The sequence below is a fragment of the Corylus avellana genome, chromosome 2 (genome assembly GCF_965113065.1).
Source record: "Corylus avellana chromosome 2, dhCorAvel1.hap1.2, whole genome shotgun sequence".
NCBI classification, from domain to species: Eukaryota; Viridiplantae; Streptophyta; class Magnoliopsida; order Fagales; family Betulaceae; genus Corylus; species Corylus avellana.
Genome location: NC_142491.1, coordinates 16,925,490 through 16,943,067, shown reverse-complemented (window position 1 = coordinate 16,943,067; position 17,578 = coordinate 16,925,490). Strand labels below are relative to the sequence as shown.

The 17,578-nt window shown below is 34.1% G+C and overlaps 2 protein-coding genes across 2 annotated transcripts; both read left to right on the top strand.

Moving 5' to 3' along the window:
- Nucleotides 1–1,912: 1,912 nt before the first annotated feature.
- Nucleotides 1,913–6,280, top strand: LOC132168056 (diaminopimelate decarboxylase 2, chloroplastic-like). Its single transcript, XM_059579126.2, has 8 exons — nt 1,913–2,449; nt 2,722–2,896; nt 3,175–3,324; nt 3,762–3,923; nt 4,905–5,090; nt 5,375–5,497; nt 5,638–5,727; nt 6,053–6,280. Exons 1-8 carry the CDS (start codon nt 1,968–1,970, stop codon nt 6,131–6,133), a joined length of 1,449 nt encoding a protein of 482 aa, XP_059435109.1. The 5' UTR covers nt 1,913–1,967; the 3' UTR covers nt 6,134–6,280.
- Nucleotides 6,281–12,011: 5,731 nt separating this feature from the next.
- LOC132191371 (bifunctional dihydrofolate reductase-thymidylate synthase) lies at nt 12,012–17,379 on the top strand. Its single transcript, XM_059606343.2, has 12 exons — nt 12,012–12,300; nt 13,089–13,606; nt 13,690–14,089; nt 14,200–14,244; nt 14,404–14,469; nt 15,286–15,347; nt 15,480–15,554; nt 15,648–15,813; nt 15,892–16,015; nt 16,410–16,516; nt 16,667–16,851; nt 17,033–17,379. Exons 2-11 carry the CDS (start codon nt 13,176–13,178, stop codon nt 16,775–16,777), a joined length of 1,587 nt encoding a protein of 528 aa, XP_059462326.1. The 5' UTR covers nt 12,012–12,300; nt 13,089–13,175; the 3' UTR covers nt 16,778–16,851; nt 17,033–17,379.
- Nucleotides 17,380–17,578: the final 199 nt, after the last annotated feature.

Sequence of the window (17,578 nt, the reverse complement as noted above, 5' to 3'; positions counted from 1 at the left end):
AAATTGTATCACAGTTGTATATTATGAAGCTTTTGACAAACACCATTTTTTAACTTAAAAGCTCTATTTCTTAAACACAATTTTAAACATGTTCTAAATAGAATTACTCAAAGGAAAAATAATTAAGAAATGTTGTTTGGTGAACCACTCCGTAACCAAGAAAGTGATTCGGCCACCTTAATAGCCCAGATAAAATATATTGCATCCGATGCAATATTCTAAGTATTTCACAAGATCTCAATGTGTGATATGTATCCTACTCATACAAACAAGTACTTTTGATAGTTTATATGATAATCACTGCCTTGTTGAAGTTAGTAGGAGAAAGTCAATTTGCCAAATTATGGTGCTCCACTAAATTTTGCATATTGTAAATCTCATGCCAGCTTGTGGAAAGATTATGTCATTGCATATTCAATAATATATACAAAGGAAGAGACTGTGTCAAACTTATAATATATAGTTTCAACATCTTTTTAATTTATTTATTCTTCATTTTCCTCACTTTAAGCTCTAGCTTCTATCTATGAGTTGTGGCATATCTAGTTTCCACTATGCACTCATTAGTTTCTGGTTGAAATCATGCAGTCCACGTAGCTCCCCTCATGTGAGTTTGTTCTAAACCTAGCATGATTGAATTAATCATCAAATTAAACATAAGCTTTGCAACAATATTGTTATAACGCAATAATCAAGATATTAATGTTATATTGTTATAGATAGGTGTTTTGGATTTTAATATTCACAGGGACTTGAAAAAAAAAAAAAAAAATCCTTGAAGAGCCTTTTTACTATGTGCTTAGTCGAAATAAAATAAAATAAAAGTAATTGTACAATTCAACATGATCACTTTTATGATTGGTTGTCCAAATTGTGTGTAATTTTTTTATTTTTTTTATTTTTTTGGCATGTTCGCACAAGCGGGGAGGGGGATTCGAACGAATTATGTAACACTCATGGCTCTAAGTCGTATGATATTGTCCACTTTGGGCTAAGCCCGCACGATTTTATTATTGGATTTATCCCCAAAAAGCTTCATACCATTTAGAGAGAGTATATTCCATATAAATACATCATCTTTTTCATGCCCAGGCAATGTGGGACGTCACAAATGACCTCCGTTTCATTAAACGTGGTTCTAGCCGATTGAGCTACATCTTGGAGACTAAATTGTGTGTACTTTTTTTGTTTTTGTTTTTTTTTTTTTTTAATTTTTACATGTCCACACAAGGGAAGAGGGATGGGGATTCCAACTAGTAACCTCTACTTCATGAAACGTGATTCACAGTCGATTAAACTATCCTTTAAGAACCAAATTGTGTGTACTTGGAGTAGCTTCATAAAATGGATACTATTTTGGACTGCCTGAAGCATGTAGATTTTATAGCCTTTTTTTAAAAAAAAAATTCAAGGCTATTGGAATTATTTGCAATTTAGGTAACCGAAAGTACAAAAATGTTTATTTATTTCAAATTAAGTGATGCTTGTCACGTCATCCAAGTTAGGTTGTAGGAACTTATACAAATTGGATTGTAAGTTTCTTCCACTCAGTTTCCAAAAATAAAAAAGTGACATGCTTTTTAACGTATGAGAATGATATGTTTTTTTGCATACTTTTTTAATATCATAAATAAATAAAAAAATACGTTTTTCACATGTCAATCGGCAGTGATCCACGTCTCATGAAGCGAAGATCACTAATTCGAATCTCTCATCCTCATTTCATTTGGTAGACATGTAATAAAATTTTTTAAAAAAAAAAAAATTGAAAAATTCTTTTACAAACTCGGTTATAAGAGATTCATATAAATCAGTTTGTGAAAGAAAAACATTTGTTTTTGAAGCAAGTGGGTAGGAGACACAAATTTATTTATTTTTTATTAATACTATTAAAAAAAAGACTCTTGTTTAGAGACTAGACTAACCCCTAGTCACTACAGCATTTCTCAGACCTTGTTTCATCATCAATGGCGGCTACAAACTTCTTCTCCTACTCCCCAACCCTCCCCAAAACCCTAAAATCCCCTATAAACCAAAGCCCATTTTCCCAAATTCCAATTGTACCTCTCAAACCCACCCCAAGACTTCTCTCCCTCAGAGCCGTCCTCTCCCCAAACCCCACCAAAACCTCAACTCAGACCACCCCAATTCACCACTGTTTCTCCAAATCTTCAGATGGATTTCTCCACTGTGAGGGCCTCAAGGTCCAGGACGTTATGGAATCCGTGGAAAGGAGGCCTTTTTATCTCTACAGCAAGCCCCAGATTACCAGGAATGTCGTGGCCTACAAGGAGGCATTGGAGGGGCTGAGTTCCATTATTGGATACGCCATCAAAGCCAACAATAACTTGAAGATTTTGGAGCATTTGAGACAGCTTGGTTGCGGTGCCGTGCTCGTTAGTGGCAATGAGCTGAGGCTCGCTCTCCGTGCCGGTTTTGATCCCACCAAGTAAAATCATATACACCCACTTTTATTTATTTGTGAATATGCTTAAGAGTCTTATTTTTAAAGACCACATTTTTATAGTAAGAGATGTATTTAACGTTGACAGTGTTGTAGTTATCAGTGTTTGAGTACCATTTGATATGTAAGCAGCGTTGCTTTGAGATATGTTGTGCTGGATTGGGCTTGCAATGTTGTTAGTTTAAGCGCGATTTCGCTTTGCGTTTGTGTCACTGTGTTTTTTAGTTTTAATTCTTGTGTTAATATTTGATGAGCAGGTGTATTTTTAATGGGAACGGGAAACTCTTGGAGGATTTGGTATTAGCTGCCGAAAAGGGTGTCTTTGTTAATGTTGATAGTGAGTTTGACTTGGAGAATATTGTGGCAGCTGCAAGAATTGCGGGCAAGAAGGTCAATGTTTTACTTCGGATCAACCCGGATGTGGATCCTCAGGTATGTAGTAGCCAGATCGTGCTATATATTTTTATAGATAGTAGGAAACAGAACATTCCATTGACAATCAGTGCCTACCTCATCACCACTACCATTTTTTCTGCACTACTGTTGTCACACCACCTCTATTGTTATCCCTATTTCAACTACTTTAGTAGCAAGGAACCACCAGTTCTATGCCAACAACTTGGCCCCACCACCTTGCAATATGTATTATCAAGTTGATCTTCTTTGTTTGCTGGAGTTTTATCTTAATAATAGGTCTATTCTTTTTTTAGGTCCATCCTTATGTTGCCACCGGGAATAAGAACTCCAAATTTGGTATTAGAAATGAGAAGCTGCAATGGTTCTTGGATGCTGTAAAGGAACATCCTAATGAGCTGAAGCTTGCGGGAGCTCATTGCCATCTTGGGTCTACCATCACCAAGGTATTTCTACAACGTTGTGTTTGCATCCTTTCATTGCTGTCATGTAACTGCAACTTGGAACCTGTCGAAGATAAGTCTGGGATAAGTAATGCCCATAAAATGATAGTTATTACTTATTAATGTTCACATCACTAAAACTCTTGGATATCTTTTTGAAATTACCCTTTTGATTCGAGTGACTAGGTTGTTTGATACTGTAAACAGGTTATTGGCTGTTGCTGTAGAAATATTCTTCCCCTCTTCATTTTGTTTTGTATCTTAATCTTGGCCTTTTTACTATGTTAATCTTGGTTTTATTCTCCGGTTTAATTTGTTTTCTGGTTCTGTCAAATTGTAATGTTATGCATTTAAGTTGTTTATCTGTCTTTATGGAAAATGAAACATATATGTTCTTTCTGTAATATAAAGTTTAAAGCTCATATTTTGAATATTTTCAGGTGGACATATTCAGGGATGCTGCGGTTCTTATGGTCAACTACATTGACCAAATCCGAGCTCAAGGATTCGAAGTTGATTACTTAAATATTGGAGGTGGTCTTGGTATAGATTATTATCATTCTGGTGCCGTCCTTCCCACACCCAGAGATCTTATTGATACTGTGAGGATCATTTCTCTCAATCTTGTTTTCTGGATTTTGTAAAGTATGAAAATCACGTCAGCGTGGCTGACGATTCATTTGAAGAAAGAGGGAGTTCTTGATACATGGGTTGCATTTGCTCTGCCCCATGCTTTAATTTTCCTGATTTAGATGGCAATCCAATCCCAGGCAGAAATAATCTAATTCTGACAAGAATGCTCCTTGGACTGAATGGCATCTTGTCTCCTTATGAACAAAGGGTGGAAGGTGAGGTCACTGGTTCAATCCTCTATGGGTTGTCAAAAAGACTTCTCTCTTTAATTGTGACAACATTTTATCTGCCAATGAAATCTTACAACATGATGGGCTTTTTAGGTAAATTAGGCTGAAAAAGGTCTTGGATGGGTATTTGCAGTATGTAGGCAGTTTGGAGCCTCTCACTTGAGAAGGCTAAGTACTTTCATTTCTTTTAATTACTTGTTGTATTATCCTCTAGACTTTTATGGGAAATATTGTTCTGTACAATTTTATAATGCACCATACAACAAATGCTTGCATATATAAGCACATATCCATGTGTGTGTTTTTGACTAAATATAGTAGGAGTTGTCATTTATTCTAATAAAGCGGGCATAATTATATAATGGTTATATTTTAAGGTTTCATTTCCTTTGTCAATCTCTATATTTGGCACACTTAGTCTTCCGACACTTTATATGGTATTTAAAGCCCAACCCGCTTGGACAAATTCTCCTTTTATATAGTTTGTGTTTATGTTTTGAGAATTATAGTTTCGACATATTTGAGAAATATGGATTTTTTACTGTGAATCAAAATTTTAGACTCATTCAGAGTCTTAGCCTGGGATTAAAATGGATGTCAACATGGTAATTGAGGCTTTGCTTCCTAGTGGGGCATACTTATCAAGAGAACTAGTAGTTTTCTTACTTGAATCGATATAAAGTTTTACTGAACATTTTAAAACATCTGTGGTCGGTGCAGGTTCGAGACCTGGTGCTTTCACGGAATCTTAAACTCATCATTGAGCCTGGGAGATCATTGATTGCAAATACCTGCTGCTTGGTTAATCGGGTAACTGGAGTCAAAACTAATGGAACAAAAAACTTTGTTGTGATTGATGGCAGCATGGCTGAACTTATCCGTCCTAGTCTATATGATGCTTATCAAGTAAGTATATGATTATAGTCAACTTCTCTTGTAGTCAACTGTATTAATCAGTGGTCCTATCTCATACCTGTATAACAGCATATTATCAAATGTATTAGAAAATATAGATTGCTCGTTCTGATCTCGGCTAGTATGTAACAAATGCACTTGTATTTTTTTTTTTATGATTTTGCTTATTCTCTAATTACCATTGCTACTCACATATTGCATCCTTGTGCCTTTTTTTTTTTCTTCTTTCTATCAGACTTGTTTTTTGCCTTTTTCTCACAGTTGACTTGTTGCAGCACATAGAGCTGGTTTCTCCTGCACCTCCTGATGCTGAGATCTCAACTTTTGATGTGGTGGGCCCTGTATGTGAGTCAGCAGATTTCCTGGGAAAGGATAGGGAACTTCAAACTCCAGCCAAAGTATTGTCTATGCCTCCTATTGCATTGTCACATCTATAATGTTCTCCTATTTGTTTTTATGTTTCTTTTTTTTGCTTTTTTTTTTTTGGAGGGGGTGGGTGTGAGTTACAGGGAAAATGATAATTCTCTTTTGTTTGCAGGGAGCTGGTCTGGTTGTTCATGATGCCGGTGCTTACTGCATGAGCATGGCATCAACTTATAATCTTAAGATGCGCCCTCCAGAGTACTGGGTATGGAATTATCACTTTACATTGTCTGTATTTTCTACCCATGCATCTATGATATACAAAATGATACTAGAAAGTTGAATGAACAACACAGTTAACACTATAAATGGCTTCTTCTGCTTTTAGTAACCCTCACAAATTCAAATCTTTTGCCTCAATGAGCTTCTTGTATTATCAATCCAACTTTGTGGAGAAATTTCTGCATCTTTAATTCAGAATGACTTCTCAACTTTTATTCCAAAAACAAAAATCCAGAACATCTTATAAACTATATAGTCCCTGGGCAGTGGGAAAAGCTAACTCTATGAATATTATTTATTGTTTTTAGGTTGAAGAAGATGGGTCGGTGTCAAAAATCCGGCATGGCGAAACATTTGAAGACCATATAAGATTCTTTGAAGGGCTTTGAATGGCACCATTGGTTGTCTGTAGCAGTAGGCTAAGATTCCTCTGATTTGCTCTTAATGCGTGGTCTTCATTATTCGAGACTAGATGTTGTGAATTTAAATGTTGATTTGCAGCTGCAGATTATGTTCACTTCAGCTTTATTTGTCAATCTTGAGATGAATCATGAATGAATTATAATATCAACAATCAATCAATATATATATATATATATATATATATATGACAAGAAATCAGATTGAGAAGCATTGAGATGCATGTTTGCTCCTTGCTCTTATCTGCGGGTGTGATTATGCAGGTGGTTATATATATCATCTATGATTCCTGTACATCTTTCTTTTTATTTTCCCGTAGACAATTAAAATATATGTTCAAAACTGTCAATTTCTAACGCATCCACCGACTCAGAAAGTGACCCTTTTAATATATATAATGTTGCATGTTATAAGATCTTTGCAATTTAGTTTAAAACTATTTTAATCTATTAAATTGATGTCCGCAAAGCATATGATTTTTACATGCAAAATGATCAATCCAAATTATTAACTTGATATATGTTAATTTTATTAAAAAAGCATATAAGAATCATATGCATTTTAGGTTTTTTTTTTTTTTTTTTTTTTTTGGGGGGGCGGTGGGGGTTGGAGAAAGGGAATGACATTATTATAGCCACCATGTAATTCCGCCCTTAACTCTAGGGCAAATATAAGTTTATTAGTTATCATTGCTTGCCGAACACATCCACCGATGACCGACCCAAAAAGTGACCATTTAAGTGATTCTTTTTTCTTTAGCACTTTAAGTGAATGTTAAATGTTATAATATCCATATGCATGGAATTAAATTGGCTTGGGAAAAAATTCTCAGTATATTAAATTTATGTCTTTTTGCATATATTTGTTTTTGTTAAAAAAAAAAAAAAAAAAAAAATCAATCTAGACTATTAAATTGACATATGTTAATTTTGTTAAAAATGCATGTAAAACTCACATGCTCTAAAGCACAAATATCTATAAATATCTATAAGAAAATTTTGTCAAATTAAACGGACAAAAAACATACAGAAAAAATAATAAAAAAAAGGCGGATAGAGCTAGGTGGGCACTCGTGAGCAGACATTTCCTTATGTTGGTGGCAACGTTTGAATGGATGTTTTAGCCTTAATCCATGGTTTTCTATGGACAATGACCCTTAATTGACACATTTTAATGTTTTGGTTGGATTGTCAATTCAAAAATTTATCTATTGCTAGGGGCAAATCTACATCCAGCAAATGTCAATGTGGACCCTTTGTTTCTAACCCTAGATGCTAATGCAAATTGGAAAGTGCCCATCAACCTACTATTTAACAAAAGGATAAAGAAATAATTAACCCCATTGTAAGCAACTTATTGGGAGAAAACAAAGGGAAAATGGATATGCTTTGGGTCTTCATAGACCCCAAAGTGTTCTTGCTTTAGGAACATCTCTAGACATGACAAGCCCTCCACCGCCAATCCCATTCCCTTCTTTCTTTCATCAATGATGTATAGGATAATTTTTATTTTATTTTTATTCATTTTATCGCCTCAACAAATTCTCTTAATTTTAGCTATTACAAAAAAAAAAAAATCACATTTTTTATATTTTAGATGCTCGACTTTTCAAATCTTTCACGTCTTCTTTTCTATTTTATCTATTCACTTTTTATATTTATTTATTGAGAGAAAAAGTGAAGCTCTCCAAATTTTTGTTAAAATAGCTATCGAGACGTCAGGTAATTTTTCACCTAAATTTGCATTGCAGCTACCCAAAATAACATTTGGTTATTTAAATTGTATGCGCAATTTGGACAGTTCTACATTTTACTGAGACGGTTATAGCTTGTAAGACCTACCTGTTTATAGCAAGTAGGCCTTTCAGATCCCTTCAATATGATGCATTCAATTCAGACAGCTAATTATTACCGATCTTCATAAGAAAAATTGTGATTGATTTAATAGTTTTGTCGAATGACTAGATTCCTAACCCATCAATCAAATCAATTTAGGGGATATGTAATCACATTGTTCTTTTCACTTATATTGTTATATAATTTTTTTTTTAATTGATATCTTTCTATATAATATAAGAATTCCATCGCTTTCTCTTATTCTCAATGCTATATTCCTTGATTAAAACGAGTTTAATTTTTATTTATAATAATAGGGGTTAGTACCAATGTAAGGATAAGTCCAATGAATTACCGTGTTTTATACAATTGGTATATGCTACTCCCCTTTCACAAATGGTTCATGTCTTCCAAATTTAGTATTTTCAAACCTCAGTTATTACTTAAATTAAATAATTATAATTTTGTCATATTAGTATTTTTTTTTTAATCTCTATAAATTATACTTTGAAAATAATATAAATTTAAACATAACACAATTTTAATTATTTAATTCAAATGTGACTTTTAAATTTTTTTTTTTTTTTATAGTGGGGGGCATTACATATTTTAGGTTAATTAAGATGTTAAAATCCAATATTTTCTAAAATTTTTATAATATTTAATTAGTAATAAATAAGATAAATAATAAAAAGATAAATGTTAATGTGTTCATTTTTTTTTTCTTTTAAAAAGTTCAATCTCATTTATTGATAAATGAGCATAAAGTTCAAACAACACAGAGCAAAATTCTGAAGCAACCATAACCAAAGCTACGAGGTTACAAGGGTCAAAGATGACGTATTATATTTTAGACTTATATAAAATTCACTAACCTATGACTAATTTTCAAATTAAACAACAGATCTGTATCAAACTGATTCAAATTAATGCATAGGTAGTTCTTATTTCTTGGTATTGAGGAAAGAGACTCCCAAGCCAAAACTTATCCTCTTCTACTAAAAAACTAAAATAACGTTCACATCCACGACCCAAAGGTCTGGACCTAGATGTGTTCAAATTTTTAATCATTTAGTTGAAAGATAATAATTAAGATTTAAAATAATTAATTAAGTAGAATATTGAAAACGTTACAAAAACGTAGAAATGATTTAACTACCATCGAGCTAAAAGGACACTGACACTCTGACAGGGCTTTCCGATCGATGCCAAGTGGACGGCCAACATTTAATACGCGTTGTTACCATTATGAGATCGACACGTATCGTGCTATTAGTGGTTGGATATGGATTTCCCGCCTTAGCCCACAGCTTTGGGGCCCTGAGCTGAGAATGACTGAAAGAAGAAAAACGCTTTTGCCTGTACTTTTCTGGTTGGCTATGTAGCTATAAGCAAAATAACCAAATTGCCCTAAACTATGAGCAATAATAACCATTAACCATACCACCCTTATCTCTAGATTGAAAGCATATACTTCAAAAGAAAAAATATGACTATCATGTAATTGAAATAACATGACAGTAAAAATTAATTTTTAAATTAATAAAATATTATATAAAAAAAATTAATAAGATATTTTAACGGTCACGTCACTTAAATTATATAAAATCATATAATATTTTACTAAATAACATTTATCAATATAAATGAGTAGATAAATAAATAATATACCAATACTTATATAACAAATGCCACTCTACCTTTTATTATTCTGATCATGATTCCTTTCGGTTCAAATAATATGATATTATGTATATTATTAGACGCTACAAAATAAAATATAATTAACCACCTTATTTCAGTTGAAATGTAAAAAAAAAAAAAAAAAAAAAAACACCCTATTCCTATTGACCTTATAATGTCAAGGAAGCTTCTCATGACTTCCGCATTTCATTAGCTTTTTCATACCTTATCACTTGCGTGTCTTTGACTCATGATAGAGCCAAAATAAAATAAAATAAAAATAAGATAAGCATTCTAATTTTTTTAATTATATATAAATATATATTGTATTTAAAAGGCAAGACATGTGTTGATCTTTTATTTTTAGTGGGGTTTTCAAACATTTTTGATGTGACAAAATAATTTAATTAAAGTGCAAGGATCACGTTTTCCAATAAAAAATATTTGTTCTTAGAATGTTTATCCTTAAACATGTAATCGTTTATTAGTTAAAAGGTAAAGTCTATTTAAGTTCTTCAAACTACTATCCAAATAATAATTTACCCCTTAAATTATCAATTACAATAATTTACTCCACAATCTACCAAAACGATTACAATGTACCTTTCAATTTTAGTAAAATGACGAAATTATCCCTATAAAATTTTTAACAAGACAAAAATACCCTTAAAATTTAAAAAAAAAAAAGATTTTAATATTTTTGTTTTTATTTTAATAAGGACAATTTTGTCATTGTTTTAGTAGTTTGGAGAATAAATTGTCGCAATTGATAGTTTTGAAGATAGATTATCATTGGGGTGATAATTTAAAGGGAGTAAATGGTCTTTACCCTTAATTAAAATATTTTAAATTATGAGCCATATAATAGAAAATAGTAATTTTTTGCCCTTCAAATTCTCCTCCATAAGAGGAGACCCATCCATATAAGATAAAAATAATAATAATGATTCATTTAGAATATTTACATTGGTTTATTTATATTTTTATATAAAATGGCTAATCAAAACCCACTTTATCTAATTTAGCGAATGAGTTTTAAAAGACGTACGCCATACATCCAATTATCTTTTTTTTTTTTTTTTTTTTTTTAATATATATCATTTATTTATTTATTTTTTTAAAATTTTTATAAGGATTATATTTTTTTCTAAAGATTATCTTTTTCAACTTTTTGAAAAAAATAGATGTGGAGAGATAAATAATATATTAATGAGATGGATGTATGTAGAGGTGTAAACGAGTCGAGCTTGAGCAAGCTTCCCTTGTTTGGGCTCGACTCATTTAAATTTTACTCGAGCTTAAACTCCTAATAAGTCGAGCTGGGCTAGCTCACGAGCTGACTCTTATATTTAACTTTTTTTTTATTATAAATTTAAATTTTAAGTACTCTTAAATGGCTCAAAAAATCAGCTTACATATGAGCATTTGCTTAGCTTAATTAGCCGAATATGAAGCCTTAGTCAAGACAGCAAGACATGTGGTTTCGAAGAGAAACGATATGCATCATTTTATAATAAAATGGTGCTATTAGGAAAAAAAAAATCATAAATTTTTAATATTAATATGAGCAACTACCAATTCGAGCCTTATACAAGCTGCTCACGAGTCTAACCGAGTTGAACCGATTTTGCTTCGTTTAATATTTGAGCCAATATTTGTGTTCACGAAAATGCCTCATTTAATAATTGAGTCGAGCACGAGCCGAGCTTATGTGAGCCGATCCCGAGCTCGCTCGCGAAGGGTTTGCTCATTTAACAACCCTAGATGTGTGAACAGTGTCCAAAAAAGGATCTTCTCGATTTTAAATCTCCTCAATTTCCTCCAGTTAGTGTATTTAGAAGGGTAGTGTTATCCAAAAATTTTAACCTAAAAAATATTTGAACAATTTTGCCATTCTAAATACACTAACCGGAAAAAAATGGATGAAATTTGAAATGGAGAGAATCTTTTTTCGCCCAGTACATATATGATATAGTGGTACCTGTTCACAAATGCGAAAAAAACGTATTTGGCATTTGAGATGTGAAATCCATTGTAAATGATTTTTTTAGTGTTTTGATTATCTATTATAGATAAAAGTAAAAAATGGCTAATCCATTGAGAAACTCACAATCCCCTAAACCATGCAATTAAACTTTAAGTATTCAATTAGAGAAAAAATAAAAAAAAGAAAACTTTATACATAATTTATTTGACGAAACCAAGAAGGGAAAGTAAAAAGAAGGAAGAAGGAGGGGCAATAGAGGAAAGAAAAAAAGAAAATCGAAGTTCCCTCGTGTCGACACTCTTAAGGTAATTCATGGACACAATAGTCGTCTTCTCACACAAGTATATAGTCACGCTCACACAGACCTCGGCGTCAACCCTCTCCCTCTCGCGTGCTTTTGGATTTTTCTTTTTCCCACTTTTTCTTCGCCAGAGAAAGACAGAGAGAGAGAGAGGGAAGAATTTTGGCTCTGAGTTTTCCCTGTCGCTTCCGAAATGCCGCGTAGCCAAACACCAACAAACAGTCAAACTCCTCGCTCCTCCATTTCTCCTCTTTAAACCCTAATCTCTCTCTCTCTCTCTCTCTGGGTGTGTCAGAGTGATCGAAGATTTTGCGGTTTGGTTCGAGATCGGTCGGTTACTTTTTGGCATTTTGGTTTTTGTTTTGTACACTTTAAATTCTCTCTCTTTCTCTCTGTGGGGGGTGTTTTGGGTTGCGATTGAAGGGTTGTTTGGTTGGGTAATTGTTGTCTGAGTGGAGATGTTTTGTGGTGGCATTTCTTTCTTGGATGGGTTTTGAGTGTAAATTAGTTGGTTTTTAGCTGGGACGATTGGGGGGTTTTCAATGAATGTTAGGTGGGTTTTTGCGATTTCCTATGAGATTCGTTTTATTCATCCTCTTCTCGGATTTTGCATTACCAATCTTGTATTTGGTGTTTGATGTAATTCCGATTATGCGAATTGTGGGATTTCTTTTGTTGTTCATGTCTGCATGGATGTATTTTCTGAGGTTTTGATCTTGTTGAGTCTAGATATTGTCTTCTATGAATGTTGAATGTTTTCTTCTGGTTTTTGTAACTTGTTGCAATGACATGCACACAGAAATATAAAAGAAAGAAGCTTGTTGTAATGAGATAACTCGGATTTCATTGCATGTGCTTATATCCATGGGACATTATCTCTGGAGTAAGCTGGATGTCTCTAGTATTGGTCTGAATTTTCTTAGTATTTAGTTCAGTAGGGGTTTTAAATTTGAAGGGTTAGAGCATTGGAATTAGTCGCCTCAACTTTTCCAGACCTTGTTTGCTCCTTTGTTATTTATGTTCCAGTCATTACTTTTCTTGTTGGATTGCAGTTGAGGGATGGGTTTTCATGTATTCTAGTTTTTGTTTTTTTAACACATTTTTGTGATCGATTGTAGGTTCTACCGCACTTCTGGAAAAGTTGGCAGTGCGGTCCTTGTTTTGAGCCGTCGTCTTTGAGTTTTTGTCGGTTTTTGAGTTCAATTATGGCTGGTGACTCTTTGATAAGCAGTAATGGAAATGGCCATGGCAACGGAAAGCCTGATCCACAGAGGACTTACCAAGTTGTTGTGGCTGCGACCCCTGATATGGGTATTGGTAAGGATGGAAAACTACCCTGGAAGTTACCTTCCGATCTCAAATTTTTTAAGGACATCACTGTGAGTACGTCGGATCCTGGGAAAAAGAACGCAGTTTTAATGGGTAGGAAAACATGGGAGAGCATTCCTGTTGAGCATCGGCCTCTACCCGGTCGACTTACTGTTGTTCTAACTCGCTCTGGGAGTTTTGATATTGCAACTGCAGAAAATGTTGTGATATGTGGAAGCATGACTTCTGCTTTGGAATTGTTAGCTGCTCCTCCGTATTGTCTGTCAATTGAAAAAGTGTTTGTTATAGGGGGTGGCCAGATATTGAGGTGTGCTTGTGTTATTCATTCCTGTATTGATGAGCTCTTCTTTTTTTTGTTTCTCTCTCTGTATTGATCATCTTTATATACAGGGATGCTCTCAATGCGCCTGGATGTGATGCTATCCACCTTACTGAAATTGAGACAAGCATTGAATGTGACACATTTATTCCTGCAGTTGACTACTCTGTTTTTCAGCCGTGGTATTCATCATTTCCTGTGGTGGAAAACAATATTCGATATTCCTTCATGACATATGTTCGCGTGAGGAGTGCTGCAGTTGAATCCCCTTGTCAAAACGGTGATCTGATATTTGATGGTAGGGCAGATTCCGATAAGTTTGAAGTAAAGAAGTTCTCTTTCCTGCCCAAGATGATCTTTGAGAGACATGAGGAGTACAATTATCTTAAAATGGTTCAAGAAATCATCTCCGATGGCACTCCTAAGGATGACAGGACTGGGACTGGTACTTTGTCGAAGTTTGGTTGCCAGGTGCAATCTCAGATTGTTAAGCTATACTTATTTTGCTTCCATTTTAATTATCTATGGCTTCCATTTTCATGGCTGTTAATTGGTTGCTCTTTTCTGTTGTATATCCACAGATGCGGTTCAATCTGCGCAAAAATTTTCCGCTTCTTACTACAAAGGCATGTGTATCTTTCTTATTAAGTTTTTTTTTTTTTTTTTGGGTTTCAGCAATCTTGATTGATGGCATATCTTTTGGTCGCAAAGTTAGTTAAAAAAGGTTTATCTCTTATGCACCATGATATATAGGTTGACACTTCTTGTTATCATTTGGTTAATAGAAAATATTTTGGAGAGGTGTAGTTGAAGAACTTCTGTGGTTTATCAGTGGTTCAACAAATGCCAAGGTAATATTAACTTCGAACATTTCTAGCCATATGCTTCATCGTACTTGTTCCTTACTTTATGCTAAAATGGGACCAGAGTGGAGCTTCTCAGTATCAGCAGATTGTTGACAAGCTTCATTCATTTGAATCAATATTTTGTTTTTTCTTTCATGAATTTTGCTGATTTGCACAAAATTTATAAAGTTGGTTGCTTTTTGTGACACTTCTGATGGAACCATACTTATATAATATGTGGAAATTTGTGAATCAAGGAGCTGTAATCGGTTTACTTGTCAAAGTTGCCTGCATATAGGATCTATTCACTTCTTTCAACCCTTCCTGAGTTTGGACCAATTGCATGTGTTGCTAGTTTGTAAAAAGCACGATTTGCATACAAAATGGGTCCTGGATTGTGTTTCTGAAAGTGATGTTTGTGCAAAATGAGTGTGTTTAGTTATATGTAGGTAGATACACATACTCAGAAATGAACCATTATCTTAGAATACGAAATGAGTATGTTTAGTTGCTTCTGTTGGGTAGATGTTAAGATGAATCATAATCTTAAAATATGAAATGAGTATGTTTAACTGCATCTGTGGGAAAGATGTTAAGATTCCAATTCTAGTATTTGTTATCTTCCTCGATGTTTGGTTGGTTTTTCATGAGAAATTGTTATGAGCTGATCTTGACATATGGTCCTGTGCCTTTCAATGCCAAGTGAAGTGATTCCATTCACCTGAGGTGTGAATAATATAACATTGAGAATGCTCATCTGTCTTGATGAAGATGAGATCATGGTGAAATGGAATGCGTTCTTATAAGTTGGTTTAATGACAGGTCCTTCAGGAAAAAGGCATTCATATATGGAATGGCAATGCTTCGAGAGACTACCTTGACAGGCAAGTATTGAACTGTAATAACAATAAATACATGCATGCTTATTTACATTTATCATGTGTGCTCTGTAGCTAGTGTAAATAACATCTGCTGTTCATGAAGTTTTTATAATATCTTTTTTGCTCTTTTTTCAGCATCGGTTTGACAGACAGGGAGGAGGGTGACTTAGGACCTGTATATGGTTTCCAGTGGAGGCATTTTGGTGCTAGGTTGGAGGATTTACTTTTTCTACATTCATCTCATGGATTAGTCTGAGAAAAATAAACTTTGAACTTCTTACCCATCGGTCTTGCTTTCTGCAGGTATACTGACATGCATGCTGACTATTCTGGCCAAGGAGTTGATCAATTGGTAGAGGTTATTCACAAGATTAAAAATAATCCTGATGACCGACGGATAGTACTCTCAGCATGGAATCCTTCCGATCTCAAATTGATGGCACTTCCACCTTGCCACATGTTTGCCCAGGTTTGTATTGAAGCAGCTGTCAACTTTTTCCTCTGAGGTTTCTCTTTGTTTCTGAGTACATCCTATTTATCCTTGCAGTTTTATGTGGCCAATGGCGAGTTATCATGTCAAATGTATCAGCGTTCTGCTGACATGGGCCTGGGTGTGCCATTCAACATTGCATCTTATGCTCTCCTGACATGCATGATTGCTCATGTTTGTGGTATGCATTTCCAAACAGTCAGTAATTCTTTTATGTATGTGTGGACTTTTCTAGAATGATAAATATTAGATGAGTGTGTGGTGGCATCTGATGATTGATGAGAAGAGTTTCGGGTACTGCATCTGATGGTATGTGCTAAATAATGATGAGATTGTGAGGATCAATTCGCAGATGCTTAAACTACTTGATGGTTCCCGGAACATTAAATTTTATGGTTCATTATTCCCTGACACGTGACAGTAGCTTCAAAGAATTTGCGTAGGCTATATGAGGGAGGATCTATTTTCTTGGCTTCTGTACTTCTAAATTAATAGATTAATTTGATGAATTTTGTTTACCTTAATACTGAGATTTTGTTTTGGAATCTGTCCTAATTACCACCCACCTTGTACAGATCTTGTTCCAGGTGATTTCATCCATATTAGTGGGGATGCTCATGTCTACCGCACTCATGTCCGACCTCTGCAGGAGCAGCTTCAGAAACTCCCTAAGCCTTTTCCAGTATGTGTATAATGTTAAGCCAACACTTTGTTGACTTGATTTTTAACTCATCTGCAAATATATTGCTGGTTGGGGGTATAGTTTTCTTTTCCATTTTTGCTCATATATTGCAGTGATCTTTTACGTTATTTGCCCTTACTTCTAATGCAGATTTTGAGGATCAATCCTGGGAAGAAGAACATAGATTCTTTTGTGGCAGGTGATTTCAAACTCATAGGTTATGATCCTCACCAGAAGATAGAAATGATAATGGCAGTATAGCCATCTTGTAGAGGTTCTCACGCGAAATATTACTGAATGGTCCCTCCTAGGCAATGTTTGGCCTAGTTTTTGAGGCAAGTATATATAATTCTACTTGTTTTCTGCTGATAATTCAATTTTTTGGGCCCCTTGATGGTCCACTAAATAACATGTGTATATGACTGATTTTTGTGGACTTAATTTTTGCATGTGTTTTTTCCTTTAATTATCCCACAATTAGTGAGAATTGATAGCTTTCTTTCTATGATATTTCAGGCACAACTGTTGGAGGATCATGTTGATATAAAGTTATGTACAAATAAAGAAATGCTAGTTGAATACATACTCAAAACTTTGGACATGATGCAGTAAGAGAGAATCCTTTAGTTCCACGGAGTTTGGTGGTTCTAAGGTGATTTAGTTTCTCAGTAGCTTCTGACTTTTCAAGTTTATTTTTGCCTTTTTACATGGAGCTATTAATTTTCTAATAGCCGCAAATACTCTGGTACTATTGTTGAAAGTAACCAGAGTTTTGAATACTGAGTTTTCTTGAAATCGTTGTTGAAAGTTACTGGATTTGTGCCTTTTCTTATACAATTGGGTGCTTCCACTCGTTTAAAGTATTGGTAAAGTGATATGATAGATGGAATTGTGATGTTCCCTTAATTTGTTGTGATTTTTATGGGGTTAAAATCATAAAAATTTGTTCTTCCAAACACAAATGAATTGAGGTTTTAGCGGCTGGCCTATACTTAAAACACACGAACATCAAATGGTGGAAATGACATTATTTTCTAGTAATCGTATATCTTATGGTCTAAA

Excerpts from the sequence above, each read along its gene's own strand:
- LOC132168056 (XM_059579126.2), top strand. The coding sequence starts at position 1,968 with ATGGCGGCTACAAACTTCTTCTCCTACTCCCCAACCCTCCCCAAAACC. Across the intron at positions 2,897-3,174 it reads ACCCGGATGTGGATCCTCAG|GTCCATCCTTATGTTGCCAC; the intron begins GTATGTAGTAGC and ends TTCTTTTTTTAG. Across the intron at positions 3,325-3,761 it reads TTGGGTCTACCATCACCAAG|GTGGACATATTCAGGGATGC; the intron begins GTATTTCTACAA and ends GAATATTTTCAG.
- LOC132191371 (XM_059606343.2), top strand. The coding sequence starts at position 13,176 with ATGGCTGGTGACTCTTTGATAAGCAGTAATGGAAATGGCCATGGCAAC. Across the intron at positions 13,607-13,689 it reads GGGGGTGGCCAGATATTGAG|GGATGCTCTCAATGCGCCTG; the intron begins GTGTGCTTGTGT and ends CTTTATATACAG. Across the intron at positions 16,016-16,409 it reads CATGATTGCTCATGTTTGTG|ATCTTGTTCCAGGTGATTTC; the intron begins GTATGCATTTCC and ends CACCTTGTACAG.